A 25,568-nucleotide genomic window follows, 5' to 3' on the forward strand; every position below is an offset into this window, starting at 1 on the left:
CAGACAACGTGAGATTTGTGCCACTACTTCCATAACCACAAAAAAAGACTGAGAAGAGATGTTGTGATTAAGTACTTTGTGAAGTGTTTGGAAAATATAGGGGCCATAAGCAGAGTAATTAGTTACTTGTGTCATTACAGTCCCCAAGTAACAGTGGACACTTCAGTGCTAGATGTTGTACAAATGAAAAACAGTTGCTGCTGCACATTTGCCATGCAAAATTAAATTCAACTCAATTATTCTATAATAAAATTCCATCAAAAAAAAAAATGGTTTAAAGAACAGCAACACAAATTAGCAAGACAAAAAAAAATCCTAAAAAAGTGATAATTTGTTTTCTTTTCTAAACAATACTATTATCAATTTTTGAAAAGAACTAAAATTAAACTTTCATCCCATCTCCTACAGCTGTAGTAGCACTAGCACTTAAGTAATAGATTCAATTTGCATGGCACTACTCACTTTTTACGCTGTCATTTACTTTCCACATGTACAGAAAGAAAATGCACTTAATCCAAGCATTAAGATTTTTTCATAGGCTACAAGTACTTCCTACTTACTATCTATTTTAAAAAAGATAAATGTTCAGTATTGGCACAAATCTGTTTTAAGTTTTCCAGCACTTTCCTCTCATATGTAACTGCTAAAGTTCAGGCTTCATCTCAATTAATGGGAGATGCAGGAGACTAAAAGCTAACCATTAAAAGAATGAGAATGAAGCAGAATTAAAAAAAATTAATTATTTATAAAAAAAAGGGAGGCAATGAACCAAATTTATCACTACCATAAGTGAGGCAAGAGCCTTGGAAAGCACTGTCTTCTTCCTTGACATTTGATTCTAAAGTCAGATATGCTGTAGCCTAGCTCTGCCTATCTGCAGTAGCATGGCAGCCCTGTCAGGCCATTATTAGGACTATTCATTTCTGTTATTTGCCTCTTCTGATTTTCTTAATTAGGTCTGAGACTATGACCTTTCCTACAGATTGCCATATTTAACAACCAACAGATGAGATAGCATTACGCACACAGATTACAATCAACATCTAATCTGGTTACTCTTGTTGTTTTCAGCACAGGAGAAAGCTTACTTCAGTTAGATATGGGCAAGCTTCATTAGAATTGAGGGAAAAGCAGTAATAATTCATCTATAAGAGCACAGGGTGTGAGAAGAGATGGAAAGACTGATTTTTCAATTGTAAACTATGTCCATGCTTGTCTTTCTTACATGCACACTCAAAAAACCAACAAATGCAGGAAACACATTGGGGTTTGGTTTTTTTTTTTGAGAAGAAGAACGAGGATAAAGGTAACACATAAGTAATCTAAACAGATCTCACTTTCCACAGGATTAAATAAAAAAATATAACCTTGACAGGCAGCATTCTGCTTCACAGTGCTACTCATTCAAAGAAATCAACAGTTCTGGCAACGTTTTACTTATCTTGAAGAGTCAAAACACCGAAATAAAATTTAGTGTTACTGCCATCTAATACTACTCCATCCTTCCAATTCTAATATGAAATAAACTACAAAACAACCATTTAGCTACTCAAACAAATACCCTTTGCTGTCTTGTCTGACTTTCTGCCTCAGATCAATAGAGGCATGCTGAATCGAGGAAAAAAATAACAGAGTAACTGACCCCCATCCCTGGAACATGCTTCACTCTATATGCAGTCTAAGTATCACTCAAACGGTAGCTTTTTGAAATAATTCTGAATCTAATACATTAATTAGCTCTCCTTGGACAAAAGCTATCATCATACATTATCACTGAAAATGTATTTCAGCATTTCAATTCTTTTAGCCTTATACAGATTGAATAGCTTATGTAGACTACTATTATCTCGTTAACAGTATGATTAATCATGTCACGCTTTTCAAAGCTATGAAGAAGTAGCCTTGAAATCCAATAACACCCTTACTTATCTGTGACTTAGCAAAAAGACTAATCTGAACATCAGTAGTGCAGAAGAGGAGTTAATTGCCATCCTTAACAGCCACAGCACAACCTAGGTGTTGGGGAAGGGCACAGCAACGCATCCTCCCCTGGTACTCTCTTTTTGGAGGGGCTATCCATAAGCAGATAGCATAGATGTCTCTGAGTCACCAAGCAAGACCATGGAAACAAGTAAAAAATTAAATGAACTAAACACCCTAAGCAGGCTTACAGCAGAGGAGAGAATTTAACCCTGAAAGGGTTAAAAAGCATAGGAGCTCTGCCCATAAACAAGAGTAATGTGAGTTGGAATACAGAGGATTTAGGGGGAAAGGGGAGATTCCCCCTTCAGAGAGCAGCATAAAAGAGGCACTTTATTAGCAGCACAGAGGTTGTGGGTTTTTTTAAAGAGGAAAGTTAGAGAAACCTATGTTTGATAGGAGAAAAAAAAAAAAAGGTGGGTGAGTGGCAGACAAAGGAGAGAGACATCCTGACAGCCCTCCAGAAACGATGAACAGTAAGTGCTTCTTTGCCTACATGGTTTATAGCCCTGCAGTCCACTTTACCCCAGGAATCTGCTTTACCCCACTTGTATTTCCCCAAATACTGCTTCAACTGATCTCACCATTAAGGAGTAATTCCTGTCTGGCACAATTCCTAGGGACCATGCACCAGTACAGAGACAGCTACAGAAGTCATACAAACAGCTCTCCTCCTCTATGATCACCTTTCATTTCTTCTACCAGTCAAGGCACCCAAGCTCCTTCTGAAGCTCCTAGCACCACCTAGGAGCCACATCAAAAACCCCCCAAAAGGCCTCTGGCAGGTTACATCTCAGAGCAGATATCTCCCATGGGCTTTGTCATATTTCTCAGGGGTCTCTCATGAGGGGACACCCAACCAAGTAAACTTCCACCATCACCACACCCCTCCAACCCAAGGCACATGCTCCAGGACCTCCCATCTGACCACAGAAACCCTGTTGCTTGATTCTTCCCCAGGAGCCCCAGTAAAGAGTCACTCAGTCCAAGGGGTCTTGCTAACCCTTTCTCATCTACTTTCATCATCTCCAAGAACTACAATTTGCTAATATTTTCTCTATGCCCGGAGTATGCCCTGCAATACTCAGGTTCTATAACAAAGCAAGTAGGTTATGACTACTTTTACCAAGATCAGATTAGTCAATAGACTCACACACATAATTGGATTGATTCAAACAAGAGTGGTGAACTGCAGTTTTAAACAGATTTCATATTTTACAGCTGTTTACAGTTTCCAGTTTGCAAAATTCATCTAACCTAAACTCTTTGTAGGCCCATAAAGCTATAAATATGATTATTTATTCCCTTGTCCCAAATGGTAAAAGAAGTCTAGAGAAGTTGCATGCTTTTCAGTTTAGCTACTTCAGTAATTCCTAGATAGCTAATTTGTATTAGCATGAGAGATTATTCCAGTAATAAGGTTTAAATTAATCTATTGTAAAAGTACTGCCTCAGACAGTTGCCAGCAATCTGACCAGCAGCGCATTCATTTATTCCTCTCTCAGCTCGCTGTTTGCTCTCCAGCTGCACCACACTCACTTAGTGCTAAATAGCTTAATTTACTTCTATTACTTCTGCATCGTGTTTTTTCCGGGACTTTTTTTATCATCATAAATTTTGTCCTTTCAAAGCTGTGTATCGTCTTTGCCTGCATGCTAGCTTTTCTCTTATTCATCCACTTAGGTGAACACTAGATCATTTATATTGAATACATCTTTCCTGATGATCTTTTACTGTGCATTTATTTCTCTTAGACCTTAACAAATAAGAGTGATATACGATTCTCAATTTGGCATCAGACAACAATTCATCACAGTGTTCCGTTCAAACACAAATAGATTACAACTACAAGCTTCCTATTTCAGAGATTTATAAAGTGATGACTGGATTACACTCCTACCATGAGATTTCACAACAGAAGCGTCACATGTAATAAGTCACATTTTTTCCAATATAAATTATAGCTGATGGTATTAAGGCTGAAAATCACAGTATAAAATTGCTTAAGCTGACACTGCAAAAAATATGCTTCAACTTACCTTTGGAATTCAAAATTTTAAATTGCATTGTTCCTGGCAAAAAACATGGAATTTTCTATAAGCCTGTTTTGTATTAAATCTACTGATTGATGTCTGAACACAAAAAGAGAACATTATCCCCCAAAGTAGGTGGTACTTCTTTAAGTGAGGAACAATACTAATTACTGTAAGAGATTACTGACAAATGTTATTATGATCATTTGAATTAAAGAGATTAATATCACATATTTTAAGGGCTGTGTAAATTTTAAACAAATATTTTCTTCTCTTACTCAAATTATACTACAGCATGATGTAGTCTTAACAGTAGAAAATTTAAGCCCAGCATTAAGTTGATTCTCAATTAGTAGAATATTTCATTTCTTGAAGTTCTATAGTAGGTTAAGACAATAATTCACATTTAACTGTACAATTAACTTCCCATATAGAGAAACCAGAGGAAACACTTATAACTTTTCTCTCATTTGGGTAACACTAGGAGGTTCTCTACAGGTATTCACTCATCTTTTGAATTTTACTCATCTCTGAATGTGAGATACAGTACTGCCTCTCTGAGCATAGCACTTGAGATGAGAAGCTTCATACATACTCATATTTAATTCTATGGCCTTGAACAAAGACATTGTTTCTTCTTTCCTCTTCCATCTGTAGAATGTGGCTATTCATACTTAAGTGCCTCTTGTATTCATTGTAGTTATTAATAGTTGTATTAATTAATAGTTAATGAATTAAAATTATTTTTGTGTACAGAAATATTCTCAACCATGTAGAGGAAAAAAATGGATTTTCAATTATATTTTGAAATGTGAACTGAAAATACACTAATGTTCCAAGTTGCAACAAATGCAAAGAATGTTGAAATTGCTTGAAAAACACAGAAGTCAAACTCATTTCGTTTCAAGAAAATATTTTCCATTCTCTCTTACAAGGGACTAATGAATTCAATCACAAAAAAAGAAGTTACTTTAAAATAGAAACAAAAATACAATATCAGATTCTTTTTAAACTAGTATCTGCTTGTCAAATATATTGATCAACTCTACATTTATGTATTGCAATTTATCTCATATTGGTGGATCACTTTAAAGATAACAAAATTGGTTTCGCTATTAATCCATCAAAAGTTACTGATGGGGCAATCCCAGAATTACCCACGGTCAAAAGAGCCTCAACACCCTACATCAGAGTTTTCAGCACCAAGTTCTGTCTCTTGCAAATCAATTCACCTCCACCACAGCAACTACAAATTTACTTGTCAAATTAGTTCCTCCGTGACATTCTGTTCCTGGCAAAAAACATGGAATTTTCTATAAGCCTGTTTCATATTAAATCTACTGAATGATCTATCATCTATCCTCCATGACATTCTGTGTTTTAGTGATGTTTCTTTTCATGAAGAAAGACAGTAGGCAGAAAAAAAATGAGCTTCCACCTGCCTCCATGCCCCTTCACAACAGGGACTGCAACAAAGCTATAATTCTGTTTTCTGCTCTTTAAAATCATATATGGAAAACATGGAAACAGAAAAACAGCAATTCTTACTCTTCATTTCATTTTATCACCGCTTTTGACACAGGGTATTGTTTAAGCTCTGTTTTGTTTTTTTTAAAGTATTCACATTAGGACCAGGAAAAAAAAAAAAGACTCCTCGTACCAGCCATGGTCACCTACAAACTCCAGCCTCATGGCTGCAAGGGAATTCCCTTCAGCAAAATCAAAGTGACATTTAGATAACAATCCAGTTTGACTTCTTGTAACCTGAGCAGCACAGCCTCGCAGCTGACTTGATACAACTGTGAAGTAATATGGTGCGTAATCCAGGGCGAGACACACGTAAAATTTAAACCAGCAAATTTGAACGAAAGCGAGTGGACCCACAAGGGAAAGGTCTACACAAGAGGAAAAAAAAAAGATAAGGCAAAGATTTTCTACTTTAAAGACTCCTTTTCTTCCTTAATAAAAGGTTATCTTTCTTTCTACAGGCAGCTCATGAAACTGTGATCAGCATATACCACTCTAAATCCCCACCTGACATTCACTACATTATTCTGCTGGCATTGCTGGCAAAGCCCCCCAGGTCCTGTAAACCAGTCTATGAGCCCTTAATAGAAGTACAGCAATTTACACCAGTGGAAACTCTGCTGTAATGACTCTACAATGATTTATAGCAGCTAAATGTCAGAACCTAGGGGAAACAGATGAAGAATCTTGAAAGGATAGCATCAAGAAAAATATTTTTTCCTTGGGCACAATAGCTAGAATAACTAAAACTAACACTGTTACACTGATTAAGGAGACTGTTGAAGAGCCATAGGAAAACTAAAGTACCAATCAGCTTCTCATTGTTACAAGGCAACACTGAGTGAGAGAATCTGGAGAAATTCAAACTCCCTGCAGAATTGCTACTACAAGTCTGAGAGAGCCTGTGCTCAGCTCAATGGTTGTCACAGCGCTGGTATAGACATTTTCCTTGGAGGTGTTCTGTAGATCACATCACCAGTCTACAGTTAGGAAATGTTCCTCCAACAAAATCAACAGCAAGTTGCTACTATCTGCAAAAGTTTCCTTCGTTTTTATTTTCGTGTCTTGCTTTGTTTTTTTATTCACTCTTTCACTCTAAATGTCAGAAACTGACATACGTCCACTCCTTCCTTTGCTTTATCAGCACCATAGTAAAGTAATATGTGGAAGCCCTGCAGAGTAATCTGCAGCCTGGGTGCTTTTTATGATAAACAAATCTTTAAAGACAAGTCTTACAAGGCTTTTTCGCTTGATCTCATTTGTGTTATTTCAATGTGTAGTTTTATACAAAATGCAAACCTCTCTAGGGAATTAAATATCAAATAACATCATGGCTTTTTTTCCACCACATTCAATAGTTTGCCCACTTGTCCTTAAGTAACTTGACAAAAATACTTTGAATTCGATTCAAATCTCTGTAGCGTATTTTTCCAAAAGTATGAGGCTTAATGTTTTTACTCAGATATTTTGTTTGGCATAATTTTCTGTTAATAACTAGGTTGTCCTTTATAACATGGGCATATTGTAAAGAAACTGATACAAATTTAATTTTATAGGCTAAAAATTAAATACCAGGCACTAATAAGACGTGTACATATGCTACAGGTTTAGTATGTGTCACAGATAAATCCGTACACATAAGTACTCGATGGTACAGATTTAATAACATGTAATTAATAAGTAGACTGCTGAAATCCTCTTGGGGATTTTACTAAATTTGTTAACTCTCTGAACTATCTTGGCATGGAACTTTAATGTATTTAGTTTAGGAATATTTTCTTGGCAGTCAGATCCAGTAGGAGAACAGGCAGTTAAAACAGGGTAGTATTGTGGTTATAAGAGTCCGAATGCTAGTTCTTTTGCTTTCTTGTGACCTGTTCCCAAAGAAATATGCAAATACTGAACTGAGGAGGAGTATAGATTTCCAGATTTCTCCCTATCCTTTTTTTCAATCATGGAATTGTCAAGTAACCATCAAAACAGCATCTTCAATTGCTTCACCTTTCTCTAAAACAATTATTGCAAAACAATTTTGCATGGATCACATGTCCACGCAGTATTTTCTGGTGGTCTAAGAAGTGAGTCACTGCCTGCCTCTTTGCCACCTGCTATATTGCATTGAAGCATCCGAGAAAAGTGTATTATACTTGCCAATTATTCAGGTGAACGTACCCTGTTCAATCAACAATGAAGGCAAGAGAGTCCTGCCCCAAGAAACTATCCTGACATACCAGTTCAAGTTATTCATGCCAGGTCAGATGAAGCAGTTTTCCTCAGTGCTGTACAGAGGTTCTGCTGTCTGCTTCTGCCTGTCCTCCTAAACTCTGAGGATGCAGAATGCTGGAAAATAAACACAGATTTCTGACATAAAAAATTCTCAGCCTCTTCCAGTACAGTTGAAGATGGACCCTCCTGGTTAGGATTCATGGGCAAACTTGCATATGCACTGAGTGCAGCTACGGGGGAGATATGTACATTAATTCAACATATTTAAAAGCATACAATTCTTTATTCTCTTCCCCACTTCCCACAACCATTAAGTAACAATTAATGGGTGAAAGTGGAATAGTATACTGACCTCATCAACGTTCTCAAATGCATTGATGACATCGTATGGCAAGCATGAGAGCAGATCGATCACAAACCAAGTCTTCAAGTAATTCATGCGAATCAGCTTTGGGTCAGAGATCACCTCTCCTGCTGGCCCCACAAAGGTGGTATGGAAATTAAGCACAATGTCTACCAAAAAAATGACGTCTACAATGCTGTCGACTACTAGCCATGCTACATTGTTCTGTTTGGTTTTAAAGGAGACATTGTAAGGGACCAAAATAGCAGTGTAGAAAGTTAAAATCAAGATGATCCAGTCCCAGGTAGTCTTGAAAACACAATAATGCAAAATTATATGTGGCGGAGTCTTTGGTGCCTCTTGCTTGTACTGTGGGAGGATTTCAGAGCCCAGTTGCAATACCTGTAGTCACAGACATTTTGGGAGAAAAAGAAAACGTGCTTAATTTTTAAACTTTGTTTTTCACACTATAGATTCACAAGTGCAGTAAAACAGTTGATAAAAATCCATGTCCATTAACTTCTTTTATCACCACCAAATGGTAAGCAAGTCAGGATAAATATTCTGTTAAGAATGGTTGTTGTTTCTTTTAATACTGTTAATTATTTTTTGACACTAAGCCTCATGTGCTGAGTCTCCAAAGACAAATAGAGGAAGAGACAGCTCCTTCAGCAGTCTAAATAGACAAGAGAGATAAATGATGGGCAGGAAGGCAGCTGCAAATAGAAATCAATGGCAAAACCAGGAACAATACCACAACTTCTGAGTTCCAGTCCAGCACTAGGACCACTGGACCACATTGTTTTTCAATGTTGTCTATTTAACTCTTCACTATACTGTATCTGATATAGTCTTATACTACAATCTATCAGGAATGCACGGGTCTTTGTTCCTCTTCTCTGGGTCATGCAGGACTAAAGCCCACGGATAACTAACATTAGCCTCCATAAATTCTCGATGAAATGTTAAAAGATCAAAATGAGGAGATCAGTGTCTCACTATCTGATGCTGTACAGTTGAGTTACAGTGTACTCAGGTTTTAATTCAAAAGAGTGCTACAGCAAAAGATTATTTGTCAGCATATGTTTTAAACTGTGGACCTCAAGCTGAGCATGTGCTCCAAGTTTTTTGCATAACTACAATCACAGAATCTTAAGGGTTGGAAGGGACTATGAAAGATTATCTAGTCCAAAACCCTCGCCAGAGCAGTCTCACTCAAAGCTGCTCCTTTTAAATCTACTACCTCTCCAGTTCTGCACACTAGTGCAAAAAGAGTATGATCATGTACGTAATCCTTGGTAATTAAAGTTTCTTTTACACAACTATAAAGAAGAATGGTTTTATATTTATGGATATCCATGAGGGTGAAACCAACATGAAGGACCTGTCTCCAAACAAAGACAAGTTATGTTTTAAAATTAAACTGACTCTGAATGAGTCAGGGACAAAAAGGAAGATAGAGGTTTTCTTGAATAAAATGTGGTTGCTAGCACCAAATTCGTAGAACCTGTGAGCGTAGTTCCTTTTTCGCATTTATCTACACATAGTTCACAGCAATAGGGAGTAGAGAAAGAAATTAAATGGCCTCCTTCTCAGGAAAAAGATCAGACAACATAGCTATAATAGAAGGATATCTTCCTTTCATGCTCCTTATCTCAGTTGTTTTAATGTCAATCATTTAGTCTCGGATTTTTATCTGAAGGCTTTTCTGAGTGATTTTTCTGTGAGGTTCTGAGTGAGGTTTTTTTGTGTGTGAACTAGTAGGCTTTTTTTCAACAGATTAAGCCAAAGGGGACAAAATAAAACAATCAGCTACAAGAGTCCTACTTGGACAAAACATCCTCAGATTAAGTTCCCTGCTACTTTTAACCTCACATAATCACTCTTGTGAACCACAGGAGTCAAACACTGTCAAATCACAGTCCCTTGCACATGTGTGAGTGACAATGGGAGTTGCAAGTCTGCTGACTTTGAGCCCAACATTTTCTCCAGAAGAAGTAGCATGGCCTGCTCAGAGAGACCTGTATATTTGCACATAGAATTATAGAATCATAGAGTGGTAGGGGTTGGAAGGGTCCTTTAGAGATAGGCATCAACACTTTGACAAAAAAGATAAGAGGACTTAGTATTTTGTTTCACTTAGTTTCTAGAATAACAGCAAAGAGGGAAAAGGAACCCCCACAGTCCAAACTCAGGCATGTCCTCTGCAGAATTACGCACTCTGCCCTCCTGACTCTCATTCATGCAGGTTCTCCATACTACAACAAAAATTTGGGAAAAAAAAAAAAAAAAGTTGCCTTGTGGTGAGAGGAACTGGAAGCAGCACAACACAGAAGCAATCTTTCTCTGCAGGAGACACTGGCCAGTCAATCCAGTCCCCAAAAGTCACTTTGGGATAGGATATACCCAACAGCATAGGTTGGGTATTAACCTGCTTTTAGCAGAAGGGTTGGACTACATCTCTAGAGGTCTCTTTCAAACCCCTATGATTCAGTGATTCTGTGTACTGAGTTAGTACTTGTACTCAGAGCATCCTTCCCTTCAGGAGCCCCCAGCAACAAATGTTAGGATGTCTTTTCTGAATAAAAGCTCTAAGTCCAAGATCAATATTGCAAATACCTCCTGCCCTCCTTTTCGAATATTGTGGTTGTACCTGGATCATTTGGAAAGCACTGATCTACTACTGGCTTTTATGTGCATTCGCACTCTAGCTGCACTCCAGCCTCTAGGAAGACTAGCTGCTTACTCATGCAAGTCCACTCCCGAAGCAGCCACATGAGTTACCCACCCACACTAACTACACTCAAACTGCTTCTAAAGGTATCTCTACTAAAGATTTATATATAGAAGTAATCTTGAAGAAAATGTACACAACTATATAAATCGATACACTGGGCTTATGTGCACTGAACAAAAATTTCATTGCTATTATTTTCTAAATAACTGAAGCAGCCTTAGTTTTGGAAGATTTTTCTCTATTATTCAGTTATACCATAGCAAAAGAAATATTTGTTTCAGCAAGTTATTAATGAAAGCATTATTCCAATTACTTATGATTCATCAGCCACCACAGTTGTATTATCTGCGTTTATTATTTGTAGTAATGATGCATGAGCTTTTAATAGCTCTCTACACCCAGAGAATATTATTTCAAGAGCAGAAATAACAAATTTCACTGTGGGTCTCACATGGCTGAGTTCATTTTTTAACATAACAAAATAATAATAAAAAAACCCCACATTTGTTAAAAAGTGGTGAATATATCACCAGTCAAGACCCATACAAAAGTGCATCAACAAGTGGTTACAATGATTTATTGATTTTGCAAATTGCATGACTAGAGGAAAAAAAACTAAACACACAAACAAACATTCCTTTTCAGCTTAATCTCTACTTTTGGTGGTTTTGAATACATATACTTGCTTCCTCTCCCTCTCCCTTGCTTTTGTTTTCACAGACCTCCAGACAAATTACTCCTGAGCCAAGGACTGGGTGCAAGGCCTCATTTGAAGTAGATTTTAATGATACTTAAAATAAAAAAAGAAGCAGAAGTTCCATTATTAAGCAGTAGTGCTAAGCACCATTATAATTTTTCTGCTTTTATTTGTCATAACTATCACATTTTTTTAAATTATGCAAAATCTTGTTTACTCAGAACCACCTGGCAAATATACCAAATACATCAGCTAACACCATAGATGCAGAGGACACACATACTGTGCAGTGACCAGAAAGAACGGTTCCTACAATCAGCTTCTTTATAAATTCTCAGAAACGTGTCAATTGCTGCAACAACTGAGGCAGAAAGCAGCCATCTATGAGAGGTGGAAACAGGGGCTGGCTTCTTGGGAAGAGTATAGGAACATTGCCAGAGCATGCAGAGGTGCAACTGGGAAGGCTAGAGCCTTTCTAGAATTTCATTTAGCCAGGGAAGTTAAGGACAGCAATAAGGCATTTTTCAAGTACATCAGCAGCAGAAGGAAGACGAGGGGTAATGTGGGCCCGCTGCTAAACACAGAGGGTGCCCTGGTGACTGAGGATGCAGAGAAGGCCAAAGTACTGAATGCCTTCTTTGCTTCAGTCTTTACGGCCAAGGCCAGCCCTTGGGAAGCCCAGTCCAGTAAGGATAGTAGGATTCTCTGGACAGCAGAGGAGTTGCCCTGGGTGGAAGACGAAGAGGTTAAAGACTTGTTGGCCAAACTTAAGGCTCATAAGTTAATGGGTCCTGATGGGATGCATCCAATTGTGCTGAGGGAGTCAGCTGATGTGATTGCTAAGCCCCTCTCCATAATTTTTGAACATTCATGGAGCACAGGTGAAGTGCCTGAGGACTGGAGAAAAGCCAATGTCACTCCAGTCTTCAAAAAGGGCAAGAAGAATGACTCAGGATACTACAGGCCAGTCAGCCTCTCCTCCATCCCTGGAAAGGTGATGGAACAACTCATCCTGAATGTTATCACTGAACATATGAAGGAAAAGATGGTTATCAGGGGGAGTCAACATGGCTTCACCAAGAGGAAACCTTGTTTGACCAACCTGATATCCTTCTATGAGGGCATAACTGGCTGGCTAGATGACGGGAGAGCAGCAGATGTCATCTACCTTGATTTCAGCAAGGCTTTTGACACTGTCTCCTATAACTTCCTGATCAGAAAGCTCAGACAATGTAGCTTGGATGAGTGGATGGTAAAGTGAATGGAGAACTGGCTGAATGACAGAGCCCAGAGGGTGGTGATCAATGGCGCAGAATTGAGTTGGAAGCCTGTGGCCAGTGAGTTCCACAGGGATTGGTTCTGGGGCCAGTCTTGTTCAACATCTTCACCAATGACCTGGATGAGGGGACAGAGTGTACTCTCAGCAAGTTCACTGATGACACCAAACTGGGAGGACTGGCTGATTCCCCAAAAGGCTGTGCTGCCAACCAGCGGGATCTCGACTGGCTTGAGAGTTGGGCAGAGAGGAACCTCATGAGGTTCAACAAGAACAAGTGCAAAGTCCTGCATCTGGGAAGGAAAAATCCCACGCACCAGTACAGGCTGAGAGCGGACCCGCTGGAGAGCAGCTCTGCAGAGAGAGACCTGGGAGTCCTGATTGATAATAAACTAACCATGAGCCAGCAATGTGCCCTCATGGCCAAGAAGGCCAATGGCCTCCTGGGATGCATCAATTAACGTGTAGTCAGCAGGTCAAGGGAGGTTCTGCTCCCCCTCTACTCTGCCCTGGTGAGGCCTCATCTGGAGTCCTGTGTCCAGTTCTGGGCTTCCCAGCTCAAGACAGACAGAGAACATCTGGAGAGAGTCCAGCGCAGGGCCACCAAGATGATCAGGGGAATGGAACATTTTCTTATGAGGAAAGGCTGTGGGAACTGGGGCTGTTCAGCCTTGAGACGAGGAGACTGAGGGGGGATCTCATTAATATTTACAAATATCTAAAGGGTGGGTGTCAGGAGTTTGGGACATCCCTTTTTTCTATAGTAGCTAGAAACAGGACAAGGGGTAATGGGATGAAGTTGAAACACAAAAAGTTCCACCTAAATATAAGAAAAAACTATTTCACTGTTCAGGTGAGGGAGCCCTGGCACAGGCTGCCCAGAGGAGTTGTGGAGTCTCCTTCCTTGGAGGTCTTCAAGACCCGCCTGGACATGTTCCTATGCAACCTGATCTAGGTGAACCTGCTTCTGCAGGGGGGTTGGACTAGGTGATGTCTAAAGGTCCCTTTCAACCCCTACCATTCTATGATTCAATTACTTTAAACTCTTATTGGAAAATATACTCTCAGAGTTCCCGAACATCATTGTATTAATTGCATTATTAATTGAAGCAGTTTTTATATGACTGGTATTAGAGAAGTTAGGCTAAAAAAAATCTACACATATCAGCAAAAGTCAAAGAATGAAGCTTACCAGACACCACTTGTACCCATGGCTTCTGGATACAACATATTTTGTCACTAACACCTATTTTAAACTAATATTTCAGAAACAACAAAAGTACTGGAAGCTTTTGTGGCAGGATCCTGGTTTGTATTTGTGCAAAACCTTTCCCCACTCAACTTCTAGGATATAACCAGCTCCTCGGATATTCAAAAATGTAAGTTTTAAAGACCTAAGAGCACCACAAATAATATTCTAATAAACAAAGAGCCTTCTTGAGCAAAGAAGATTGATGTGAAACACCATAGTGAGTAGGAAAAGAAAAAGGATTAATTTTAATTTCAACTTCAGATTTCAAATAGGCTACTGCAGAGATGAAGAGAAAAAAAAATATCTGAAAATACAACAGGGAACAGTTTGAGATCTCCTGCTCAGTATTATTGAGAGATCTTTCCAGAATAAGAAGACTGGCACCCCATATGTCTTCAAAGGAAGAAAAGTGGTCTTGTCTGCATGATTATCTGCACTCGGCTTTTCTCTAGTGTAGTTCTACTGACTTAAGTGGAATTACAGCAGATATACAACAAGGTACCTAACATCACAGTTGGGGCTAATGTTCTTTTTAAAATAATGACTGCAATATTCAGTCAGCAATTTAAGAAACTCATTTCAGACATCAAAACTGCACACTTGCCCTTTATTATTGGTAATGAATCAACTGGCTGTGCCAGTTAGAATACTTGCAAAGACTTGTCAAGCACATCAGCTTGCAGAAAGTTTCGGTAATGTGTAGTCAGAGGCTAAAGTCCACTGAGATGAATGAAATAACCTCAGACCTTTTGTCTTAACATTCTGCTGTTTATATTTTAGCATGAAATAAGGGTTGACACCTAAAGAGAAAGCAGGATTATTTGATGCTAAACCTTGAGTAGGATTACAAGGGAGACTATTCCAAATTGCAGGGCAGTAAAGTAACCCCAGTGTGGAAGTGTGATAATCACATGGTATTCCTTCAGTGTGATTTATGTTTTTTCTGTACTTCCAACTGAAATCAGTTTTCCATTCTTGAGTGCATCTGTATTAAATATTGAATAGGTAAGTTCCAATCCATGGGAATTTCATAATCAGATGTGATAAGAGTACAAGCCTGGGCAGTTGCTTATTTTGCACAGAAACCAAGATGTATACAGGGCAAAATTAATCAAATATTGGCTATGTGGAGACCCCATGGAACTCATCAACAGCTTAGACCTCTAGCTACACAGGAAGATTGAGAATTATTGACAAGACATGTCAATACGGTATTCACAGTAATAGGTGAAATAGGAATGTCATGCCATATTGGCCATGGTGTCATTAACACCCTATCAAGACTTTCCCTAAGCTGTTTTTATCCAGAGAGATCATGTGACTGGCCCAGAAGCCTGTTCCAGGAAACCTGAGACAGTCTCTTCTCATGGCAAAAGGCTCTAGAATCCTAAGTATTGTCAAGGAGCCTTCTCTACCTGGAGCTTCCCTCAAAACACAAGGTTTCATTTTCCTCATCTGTATGTAGTGTTGCTTATGACATCTTACAGCTTTTCCATTCATAAAACCAGTAACCCAAACACACATTTTAACCAGTTTGTAAAGCAGGATTGGGATTCCACTAAAAAACAACTAGGCATAAATGAATGCAGATAACAATCATGTCAAGGATTCTCCAGAATTTCCTTTTGTACTAGCCTGAGTTTTTCCCACCTCAATTTTACATAAGTGAATAGCCCAAGATCTTACTAACACCGAGATTGTCAGAGGAACAGAAACTAAGCAAGAAAGTATTACTTCAATATTAATGCCATTAAAAGACTTTGCTGAGATAGGGAACACAACATTGCAATTAGGTTATATGAAGTCTTTTGGACATGTGTTTCCATCCCACTGTCACGGGACATATTTCATGGCACATGTGCCATATTCTGAGGTCCCATGCCTGCCACCAGGCTCCCAGGGCAAGGAGGACAGACAGTGCTTGGCTCACACAGAGACAACATACCCACAAAGGCTAAAAACATTTCTTTATGGTCTCTCAGGGAAAGAAAATGTTACCTCAGCAAGTCGTGAATGCTTGTGAACATTCTCTCCTTTCTGCACACTCGGAGCAAGCTGCTGCAGCACGCCTCGGCTGCTTGTCAGGGCACGGGTCAAGCGAGCAAACTTTCCCCAACCTCGAGAAAACATGCAAAATTATACACATTACTAAAAGCTGCAGGTGTGCTACATAACTCTCATAAGCCTCCCACCCCTCCAAAAAAAAATTTAAGTTAGGACAGAGCAAGCTGCTTTAACACTGACCACAAGGGAGTATAATGTAACCAAGTACCAGATAAAAGCAAGGCAGGGTGGTAAAGTAATAAAATTAATGACTGCAGTGACTTTGTATTCAATAGCTCTCCAAGTGTCGTTACATGAACTGTTGCATGAACATCTTTTGTAAGAAGAAGCGTCCACTTTACAATAATCTTTTATTAAATCCAATGGCCAGATTTGCATCTCATAGCATTGCAGAAGACACTCCAGAGTAATCAAGATGTAAGATTAGAATCACGCACAATGAAAATTACAGTTGACTGTAACAGAAGTAAATCTGGCCTCAAATGTTTCAAGCATAGATCTAGCATAAGCAGACAAATATACATAAGATAATAAAAAGCAGAGCGGACAAAGCAAAACAAGATCATTCATTTTATCCTCTCTAAACAAAAAGGGGAAATTTACAAATATATTTTCTCAAACTGTAATATAATATTTAGCAGCTTCTGGCAGAGAAGTCATACACTGAATTTTAATTCAGAGCATTTTTACAGTAATTTCAAATAACTCTCAAAATAGAAGACCTTGAAGGACAGTCACAAGAGATAGTTACAGCTGTAACCTTTATGAGCAGTACTTTGCCAGAACAGAAAGTTAGTCAGAGTATTCAACCGGGTATTTTTGGTACTCTGAAAGGAATGTATCAGTGCATTTAGTCCCAATCTTGAAAAATGCTAGCACCACCTGGGAGCTGTTGAGCAGTCTCACCTCCTACTCCAGCTGAGGATGCTCAGCAGTTTGCAGATGCAGTTCTTCATGAGAACCTGGTTCTGGAAAAAGTTACCTCCACATTATGATTTCATCACCAAGATAAATGATACTACTAGCAGCGACTGCTTTTAAAGACCAGCCTGAAGTTTAGTCTGCAAGTGATCCATGACAGATCTTTCCTGATAAACCCATATAAGACAAGCTTCTATACTAGAGGACTATTTCTCAGATACATTAATCAACATCACAGAACCTCAAGTGAAGTCAGTTTATATTTATTATAAACCTGACCCAAGGCATTTAATTTCTCACAACACATTTCCATGGAAGGTGATGGGTTTTGGTGGGTTTGAGGGTTTGTTTTGAGGTTTTAAGATAAAATATACAATATAAAGATTATATGAAAAATATATTATTTATTAAGACTATTCCTAGTACCTTTATAAAGAGTATTCTTTCTCTACTGTACATGAAGAAAACCACCTAAGATAAGAGAAGGTTAGAGGCCTTATGGCTCTCAGAGTAAAGCCAGTAGAGGTGAAAAGAATGGATCAGATGGGGGAAACCATTCATAACTCATATTCTGCTGATATAAATCCAACTAGCCTTCGCAAAGCCAACGCAGCTAAAGTAACTGACACCAACCTAAACATTTGCTCTTGCAGAACTTACATGCCAGCACTATGTTTTCTTCCCGTTTTACAAGACCATAGAAGAAGACTGTGAGCACTGGCGGATTTTCAGCGACATAAATTTCTCCTCCTCGAGGAGGCTCGAGGGGGTTTTGTGCCAGAACGTCGCCAGCATTCGCGTTTCCAGCGCCGCTCCCAGCCCGGGGGCCCGGCGCAGCGGGAGCGGGCGCTGATCCTGGCGCAAGCACAGCAGAGACGGCCGGCCGTGGTGCTGCCCGTGGTGCTGAAGCGGCGGCCGCGCAGCCGGCAGCCGAACAGGGCTCGCTGGCAAACGGCGGCCCGGCCTCAAACAGGTTAGTAATAACTCAAAACGGACTGATGGGTAAGGCATTTTCCTGGAAGATTCAAATTTAGGCCCAGAACCTGAGGACAAACTTTCAGTATGTTTTTTCTTCCTGCCATCGAGTTTTCTAAGAATTGGGCTATTCAGACACAGAGAGAGGAGGAAAGGGAAGCACCTCATCTGAGCTTTCTTGCACAAAAGCACTGCCAGACATCTCTATGGCATGAGTTGTGGCCAACTCCACCAACTCCAACTACCTCTTCCCAAGAGCCATCTCCTTTCAAAAAGCACAGTTTAACCCATTTCCCTGTCCTCAGCAGCCCCTGTAAGCACCTCCCCTGCTTTATGTGTTGCAAATCTCATTTGTGGGTGCCTAAAAGGTATGTGAATGTTCCCATGATCATTAGATCTCTCCCCATACACTCCAAACTCTGATCTGGAAACAATACAACTGTAAGAGGCAGGAGACTGCCAAGATGCGAGCTTTTTAGCTTGACTTTCTGAACCAGGGCTGATCTGAAAGTGTCAGGCTGGCAGTACATATGCAAAGCCTTTCCATACATTGGGAGAGTTGGAGTTGCACATGTCACTGTGTGATATGCCTAAAACCAGGCACTGAATCACTGTACAAACGTTCCAGGTGCATGAATCATCTTTAGGACACAATCTCCTCCTTATATTGCTTTTTTGTGTGTGTGAAAGGAGGATAAAAATGTGGGCACTTCAAAGTATAATTACAGTAGACCTGCAGATTGTGGCATAGGAAAAACAAAATGAAAGTGCAAAAGAAGGTCAAGTATTAATCCGTTTGAATGAAAACTTTTCCCATATTGCTTGAAGAGATAGCAGTATCTGTTGAATTTATCATAATTTTTCTTCCAGAAACCTAAAGACAGACACAGCCTAAGGCAAGTCAGATATTTTTCCACTGAATACAGGTCAAATAATAGACTTAATCCGCAGGAGAGAACATAAACATTAAATTCTAAGGGTTGTGGAGCTGATTATAGGAAACAGACGGAGCTTTCCAAGACAAGAAACTAGGTTTCAGCGTGGTGTAAGAATATATTGATGTTATTCCTGTGAGGAGAGGAGGACCAGATTACAAGGATTAAGAATTCTTTCAACACAAGCAGCTGCTATATCCCTAGCTGCATCCATTCTTCTCCTCAAGAAATAGAGAAAATATGAAATTGAAATCTAATGCAACTTCATGATTCTCATATAGGTGTATGTATTCCTCAAACAGACAAGAGTTCACATAGCAGAGAAGACAGTTTGGAATTCAGGAACCAAACATAAAACTCAATGATGGCCCCATAGTTTTGCTTGCTTGTGTCTGTCTTTGATTCTAACCCATTTTTACCATTGTTTGGTCTCCTTTTTCAGTTCCATAAAAAACATCATGCAGGGACAAAGCAATGAGATAGCAGTACAACATCCTTCAAGATTAACAGTACTGATTTCAGCCATCCTCATTGCATGATGCACTTTCAGTTTTCCACCATTTCATTGCAAAAAGTTCAATAAAAATGCTTCTGGAAAAAACGCAAAAAGACAAGATGCCTACATAAGGGACAAAAGCTGTCCTTTGGGCTGTGTTTCATAGGGAAACATGGCACGTAAATACGTCTTTGTGATGTCATGTTTAACTCATCAAAACTTATCTAAGGGATGAAGCTTCAAGTAACAATGCTCTTAAGGTGAAGTGATGAATTTTCTGTATTTTGAGGTGAGCACGATCTGTTGATACTCACTGTACAAAAACATTTATTATTTACCTACCTCCTCCTGGGTTCAATCATGATGACTTGTAAATTCAAACATTTGGAATCATGGTAATTACATAAAGTTTGTTATCAAGTTGCTGATCCATGACTTAGGCAATTTCTAGCATTAAAACAAGGAGCCATTGTCTGCTAGAGAATAGGCTTATTTGGTCACAGGTCACACAGAACTGTGTAAATAAAAGTAAATCAGGATTCTAGCAGTTCTTGCCACCACTCAAACCACTGTTGTTTTCTTGCACATCAAAGATTTTTGCTTACATCCATTGTGCCTCTTTTGTGCCTCTTTGCAGTCTTAATGCTCCTTCCCTTTGGAACTTCAGGACTAAAACTGTCTTATTTTTCCATCTGGACTGGGAATGCGTACCAGAATTTTTTTAATGTGCTCACCACTTCCCTTTCATTTGTTTCCTTTTTTAAGAAAACATTTCTTAAATCTAGAAGAAAGTTGAATATAACTTAATCAAAATATTTCAAACACTGGCTCTGCTCCTATAAAAACATCTTTAAAAACAGAACAAAAATTAGACAGCAACAAAAAAATCACAGAAACAAAAAGGAAACACTTGGCATTTTCCCTGAATTAAGATGAAGGAGGTAGTCAAAATATTTTTTTGTGTGTAGCCCTGCTTGTGATGCAAAGGACAGCTTAGTTGCTAAATGAAAAAAAGCTTCTTCTGCAGAGGAGATGATAACTGATGATTGTTGCAAAGCACAGGAGGTTACAATAGCTCGGAGGCTAACAACAATCCTCCTATATGATTCAGTGATGTTGAATTTTATCATCTTTTTGTATAAAAACAAAGTACCAAAAGCAATATCCCAAGCATAATTTTCAAACTTTTATAAAGCAGCACAAATGGAAAACATTTTCAGGTAAACTTATTACTAGCTACTCAGAGTGCAGGCATAGATTGTATTTGTCTGCACAAATTACTGTTTTCATGAAGTGATGCATTCTACTTCATACACTTTTCTCAAACATCTCATACTTGGTGTGTTAGATCTCAAACCAAAAAAGACAGACAGGAAAAAAATGCATGAATTCCAAATATAGCACATACTCTAAAACTCAGTTAAGAAGGTGACCTATCACTTCACACGCCAAATTTAGCTATGCTATAGTTTGATTTTGCCTACTTCCATTCAAGTAAACTATTTTTTTCCTGTTTTTTTTAAAGGGGCAGGCATATTGGAAAGAGTGGAAAGAGGCTGTCTAAAAATATTATATCATTAACATCACTGACACTATTTTTAAGTTGGTTTATTTAGAATGTGCTATTTTTAAAGCTGTTGCATTTAAACGCAAATTACTTAACTTCTATGGCAGTCATAAAAAATATCTTCTAAATTATCTGAGTCAATTAACAAAGGCTACAATTAGAAGTCTACTTTTTACATGACTTTTCTGGTTCATCTGTTCTTATGTCTGATGTTATTGATCAAAAACCATTAAAATTGGAAAAGGATACTAAGACCATCTATCACTCTGAGTCACCTTCAGATAAAAGGTGATGCTTCATTTTTGTGTACACATCAAACACCTGTCATTAGAGCTCTGCACTTTTCACTCAAGGATCACTACGCCATTTGTAGCTGAATAACTGTGCTCGAAATCACCAGCAGGTGATAGAAAACTGGGATATACCACAGCTAAGTAGGTTTAGGCTGACAGATTAGTTGCTCTTTAAAATGATGATGTTCTTGTACTACATAACAGTTTTTTTCCACATAGACATACAGGCATTGAGTCTGAAATAATTAAATATCACTTAAATGTCATTCTGCAATTAAGCAAATAGCACATATGTTAAAAAATATCTGTATTTGCAGGCAGCTTATTACACATTAAGTGGTCATACACACAGGAAACTGATTTCCCGTATAAATACAGTAAAAGAAAAGTAGTTCATAAAAGTTGATTGAAGATGAAAGAAGGAAAAATAATTGATTTAGCTATAAGTTTTCAGTTGTTTTAATGGAACAATTGGGCTCTAAATTCACAGTTTTAAGTTTTCAGATTGGGAGTTCCTTTGGGTTTAGAACATGAGAAGCACTCCTAGGAAAATTGTTATCCTTCAAAAGCGTGCTACAAAATTCCTATGTAATGTTGAACATGGTGCAAAGAATATGCCCTCTTTAGAGCTCAGGTCTGTAAAAGCAATGATTCTTAGCTAATATAGTTTAACTTTTTATAGATCTCCTAAAAATGTTTTTAACCGATGAATCCTAGAGCCCACTACAATTATCTGACACTCCATACCTGCCTTTTTCCCCCCCCTCACAGTGTACATTTGCACTATGAGATCTAATATTAAAGACATGGTCATGCACCTAAAAATTCTTTAATTGTTTGATAAACCAGCTCTTCTTTTCCAAGAAATTTCCCATCTAGTCATCAAGTGACAGATACAGTATCACTTCCTGAGACACATGCAACAAAATTTCAAAGCTAACCTACAGCAAGTAACATATAAAATAAAGAAAGAAGGGATAAATTAAGGATTAGAACAGAATATGCAGCTTCATTTATATCATGTTTGATTTGTCCAAAAATGGAACTCCTTAGCAGCAGAAAACTAGCACAACTTAATTAATTTGAGGAGATGCAGAAACAATATTTGGAAGACTTATCTAGTGTACAAACCCTTCTGTACCTAAAGTCACAGCACTCAGGGAAGGAGTACAGAGCTGTGAACCAGTGGCCCCTAAATAACAGAACCAGTTCTCTACCTGCAACTTTTGTTAGTCGCTTAGTTTTCATAGGCCAGATTAAGAAACTTTTCTCATCTTAACTCCTCTGCAAGTTGGTGCACTTCTACATAGGTTTAGGGCTTATATTTTTTTAGATATGGAATTGCTCAGAACTACCGTGATCAACAGAAGAACAGGTTGATTTCAAGATCCAAAGGAGATTTAAAAAAAAAGTAATAGCATTCCCTTCATTCAACATTCAGCATCTCTTGAAAACAAAGAAAGTGTTACTGTGTTTCCTTGTGTTCAAAGAGAAGGACAAGCTTTTCACAAGAGTGCATACCACTTTTCCATTAAGAATCTTCATGAAAGCAAAGAGAAAAGACAGAGCTACCACTCTTGACTGAAAGTCCTCCTATCAACTGACTAAATGAAGCAAATGTCTTCAGTCACAGCAAATAAATGAGAGCCAGCTTTACTGTGTCACAGATTTATCTTCACTCTCAATCCTCATCAGGATACAGTGAAGACCACTAGGCAAGGAAAAATATTGTAGACCCAACTTTTCTGACAAGATACATGGTTTTGGTTTTATTAGAGAAAAAAAACCCCACATGTCCTGGAAAATGGTATGTTTGTCAAGGCTGTGCTTCCTTTTTCATGGTAACAGGTGTTTCCACTTTGAGAAACTATTTTTTTGAAGAATAACATTTTGAGCATAAATGTAAATCAGTTCACCTTCACAGTAAGTTTCCTGTTTAATTTAATACTGCAAATATTATTAAATACTAGAAAATTGCAAACAACAGAAGAACTTACGTCCTTTTTTATCCCAGAGGATGCAAGTCTCTGTAATTCTCCATATGGGTACAAAAGGTCTATTTCTGACAGGATTTGAAGCCAGGTGCAAGTTTATGCTGCTGTCACAGTTCAGTTTGCTTCCAGCTTTCCAGGTGTAAGCCAGCAAAGGGTTAACAGTAAAACACAGAAATGACCCTTCGCTCACCAGGACAGCCTAAATCCGATTCAACCCAAATGACATGAATCTCTCACATATGTTAAAGGAAACTAGTCCAGAACTTAAATATAAAGAATCTCATAATAACAGTGAGTAACATCAAACCAGGCAGAATGAAATTATTCCAATCTTTTCCAGACTCAGACAGAGTTAATTCCTCAGCTTTTGCACAAAGTATCACACACAATTTTGCAGGATCCAAGACAGTCCCTTCTGACATCAAAGAGGATGTTTAGCAACATTGTGATCCCTCGAAAGCTCTGTTGGAGTGTAAATTAATAAGGAATTTAAAAGGAAGAGCAGCATCTATTTTGTAAGTAAACTCTGCTTCCTGAAGCACTTGGGGGTTTCACCAGCAATGACCCTTTACAGTGTAGGCCAGAGCCCATTCACCATTCCTTGCACAAATGCTGTCCTCCATGACATAGCTACAAGCTATTTTAACATCTCTTTCCTTGGGTTTGGTATTTAAAGGACTTCATCTCTTTCAAGACCATGGCAAACAAACAGAAGCAGCATAAATAGATAACTGTGAAAAAGACAAACCTTTACATGAATCATCCTCAATGGGCTGCTTGAAAGCCGTTATGTCATTGAAAGTGCAAAGAAATAAAACCACTTTGTCCTGCTCATTCCGAATTGGAGCAATTTTCACAAAGAACCAGACAGGTGTTCCTGGAAACAAACATATCAAAAAGATGGTCAATGGAAAGCAGAAGAGCAAATGTTTACACACTTAAGTTTAGATGTTTACACTTCAAAATATGCCATCTGTAAATGCCACTTTAGTGCTGGGAGTTTTGTAAACACCTGTTTTAGGAAAAATGACAAAGCATCTGACAAGAGCATTAATTGAGTTCTTTCCTCTGTCTTTGATCAGCTTTTTAATCTTCAGGAATCTCTCACTATTTCTGGACTTCATCTACAAAGTGAACACTTGAACTTATGAAGTGCTTTGTGATGTCTCTGGAAAGAGTCCCATGTTTGCACAAAAAGGGTTCATGCAACAGAGTCTTGCTGGTTCTGTGCACAACTTGAGAACAGGCCAACTGTGCCTAGACCATGTCAATAATACAGAGCCTCAACTCAAGAGCAAGGGCAGTTCAGTTGACCTTATACTTTCCTGTAAACAGGAGCACCATCCCCTGCTAATAACTACATCAGCCTAAGCCAGTTTCAAGAGCCAGGCTCTAGGAGCAATGGTCAAGTCTGAAAATCCTCCCATACAATGGAATTCTTTTGCAAGATGCCTTTCGGTTTGCTTTGTCCTGAGCCTGCTCTCAATCATTCTAGCATGAAGCAAGACTCTACCAAATTCAAAAGAGGACAAGCCATGAGGACCAGACCACGGGCTGTGAATGGAAGTTGTACTGCATAAAAATGTACTCTTCTAACTACAGCAGTAGAACTACTAATGAAAACTGCTTGAGAGTTTAGAGCCTGCACATCAAAGGAAAAGATGATCCCAGAAAACAATCCTTCAGATCTTGCTGTCAATTGTCCTTGACATCTATCTACACAGATCACCTTGAGGACAGAAACTGTCACTCAGTCCTGCCTTTCTATATTTCTGGCAGTTCTGCTGAGGCTGCTGAAAAGACCCCAGTGATAGCAGGGAAGTTCTGTGTAACAAGATAGTATCTAACACTCTCATTTCACAGGAATCACCACACCAATTTTAGTGATATTTGAGTATAATCCGAGAACAAGAAGGCTCAGAACAAAGCAGTTGGCTCCTGTATGTCGTAACATGGCTTCCTTAAATACACCATTTTGCAGTCTGCTTAAAAAGATGACTCCTCCAACTGTAAGGTGCATGGCAATTAGGATACTCCAGAGTCACCAAGCCTGGGCCTTCAGGGAACTTGTGTATGAGTTTTCAGACTGTCTCCACACCCTCAATGATGATGATGAAAACACCCATCATTGCTTTTGCAGGCATAAGAAGTAAGAAAAAAAGAGAGGATTCAGGCTTTAATATATTATACGTGGTATATTTCATGCAGTATTTGGTTACAACGAGAACCACTTGTGCTTTCTGACTGTCAAA

At 38.6% G+C, this 25,568-nt stretch overlaps 1 protein-coding gene across 1 annotated transcript in view; it reads right to left on the reverse strand.

The window, feature by feature from the left end:
• Positions 1–25,568, reverse strand: part of KCNH1 (potassium voltage-gated channel subfamily H member 1) — a 181,514-nt gene that overhangs the window by 131,536 nt on the left and 24,410 nt on the right. The window contains exons 4-6 of the mRNA XM_061991377.1: positions 24,065–24,193; positions 16,070–16,188; positions 8,119–8,511 (exon numbers count right to left, since the gene is read on the reverse strand). Of these exons, the coding sequence (XP_061847361.1) occupies positions 8,119–8,511; positions 16,070–16,188; positions 24,065–24,193 (641 nt within the window). The remainder of the gene's footprint in view (positions 1–8,118; positions 8,512–16,069; positions 16,189–24,064; positions 24,194–25,568) is intronic.

Source organism: Colius striatus, chromosome 2 (genome assembly GCF_028858725.1).
Source record: "Colius striatus isolate bColStr4 chromosome 2, bColStr4.1.hap1, whole genome shotgun sequence".
Classification (NCBI taxonomy): domain Eukaryota; kingdom Metazoa; phylum Chordata; class Aves; order Coliiformes; family Coliidae; genus Colius; species Colius striatus.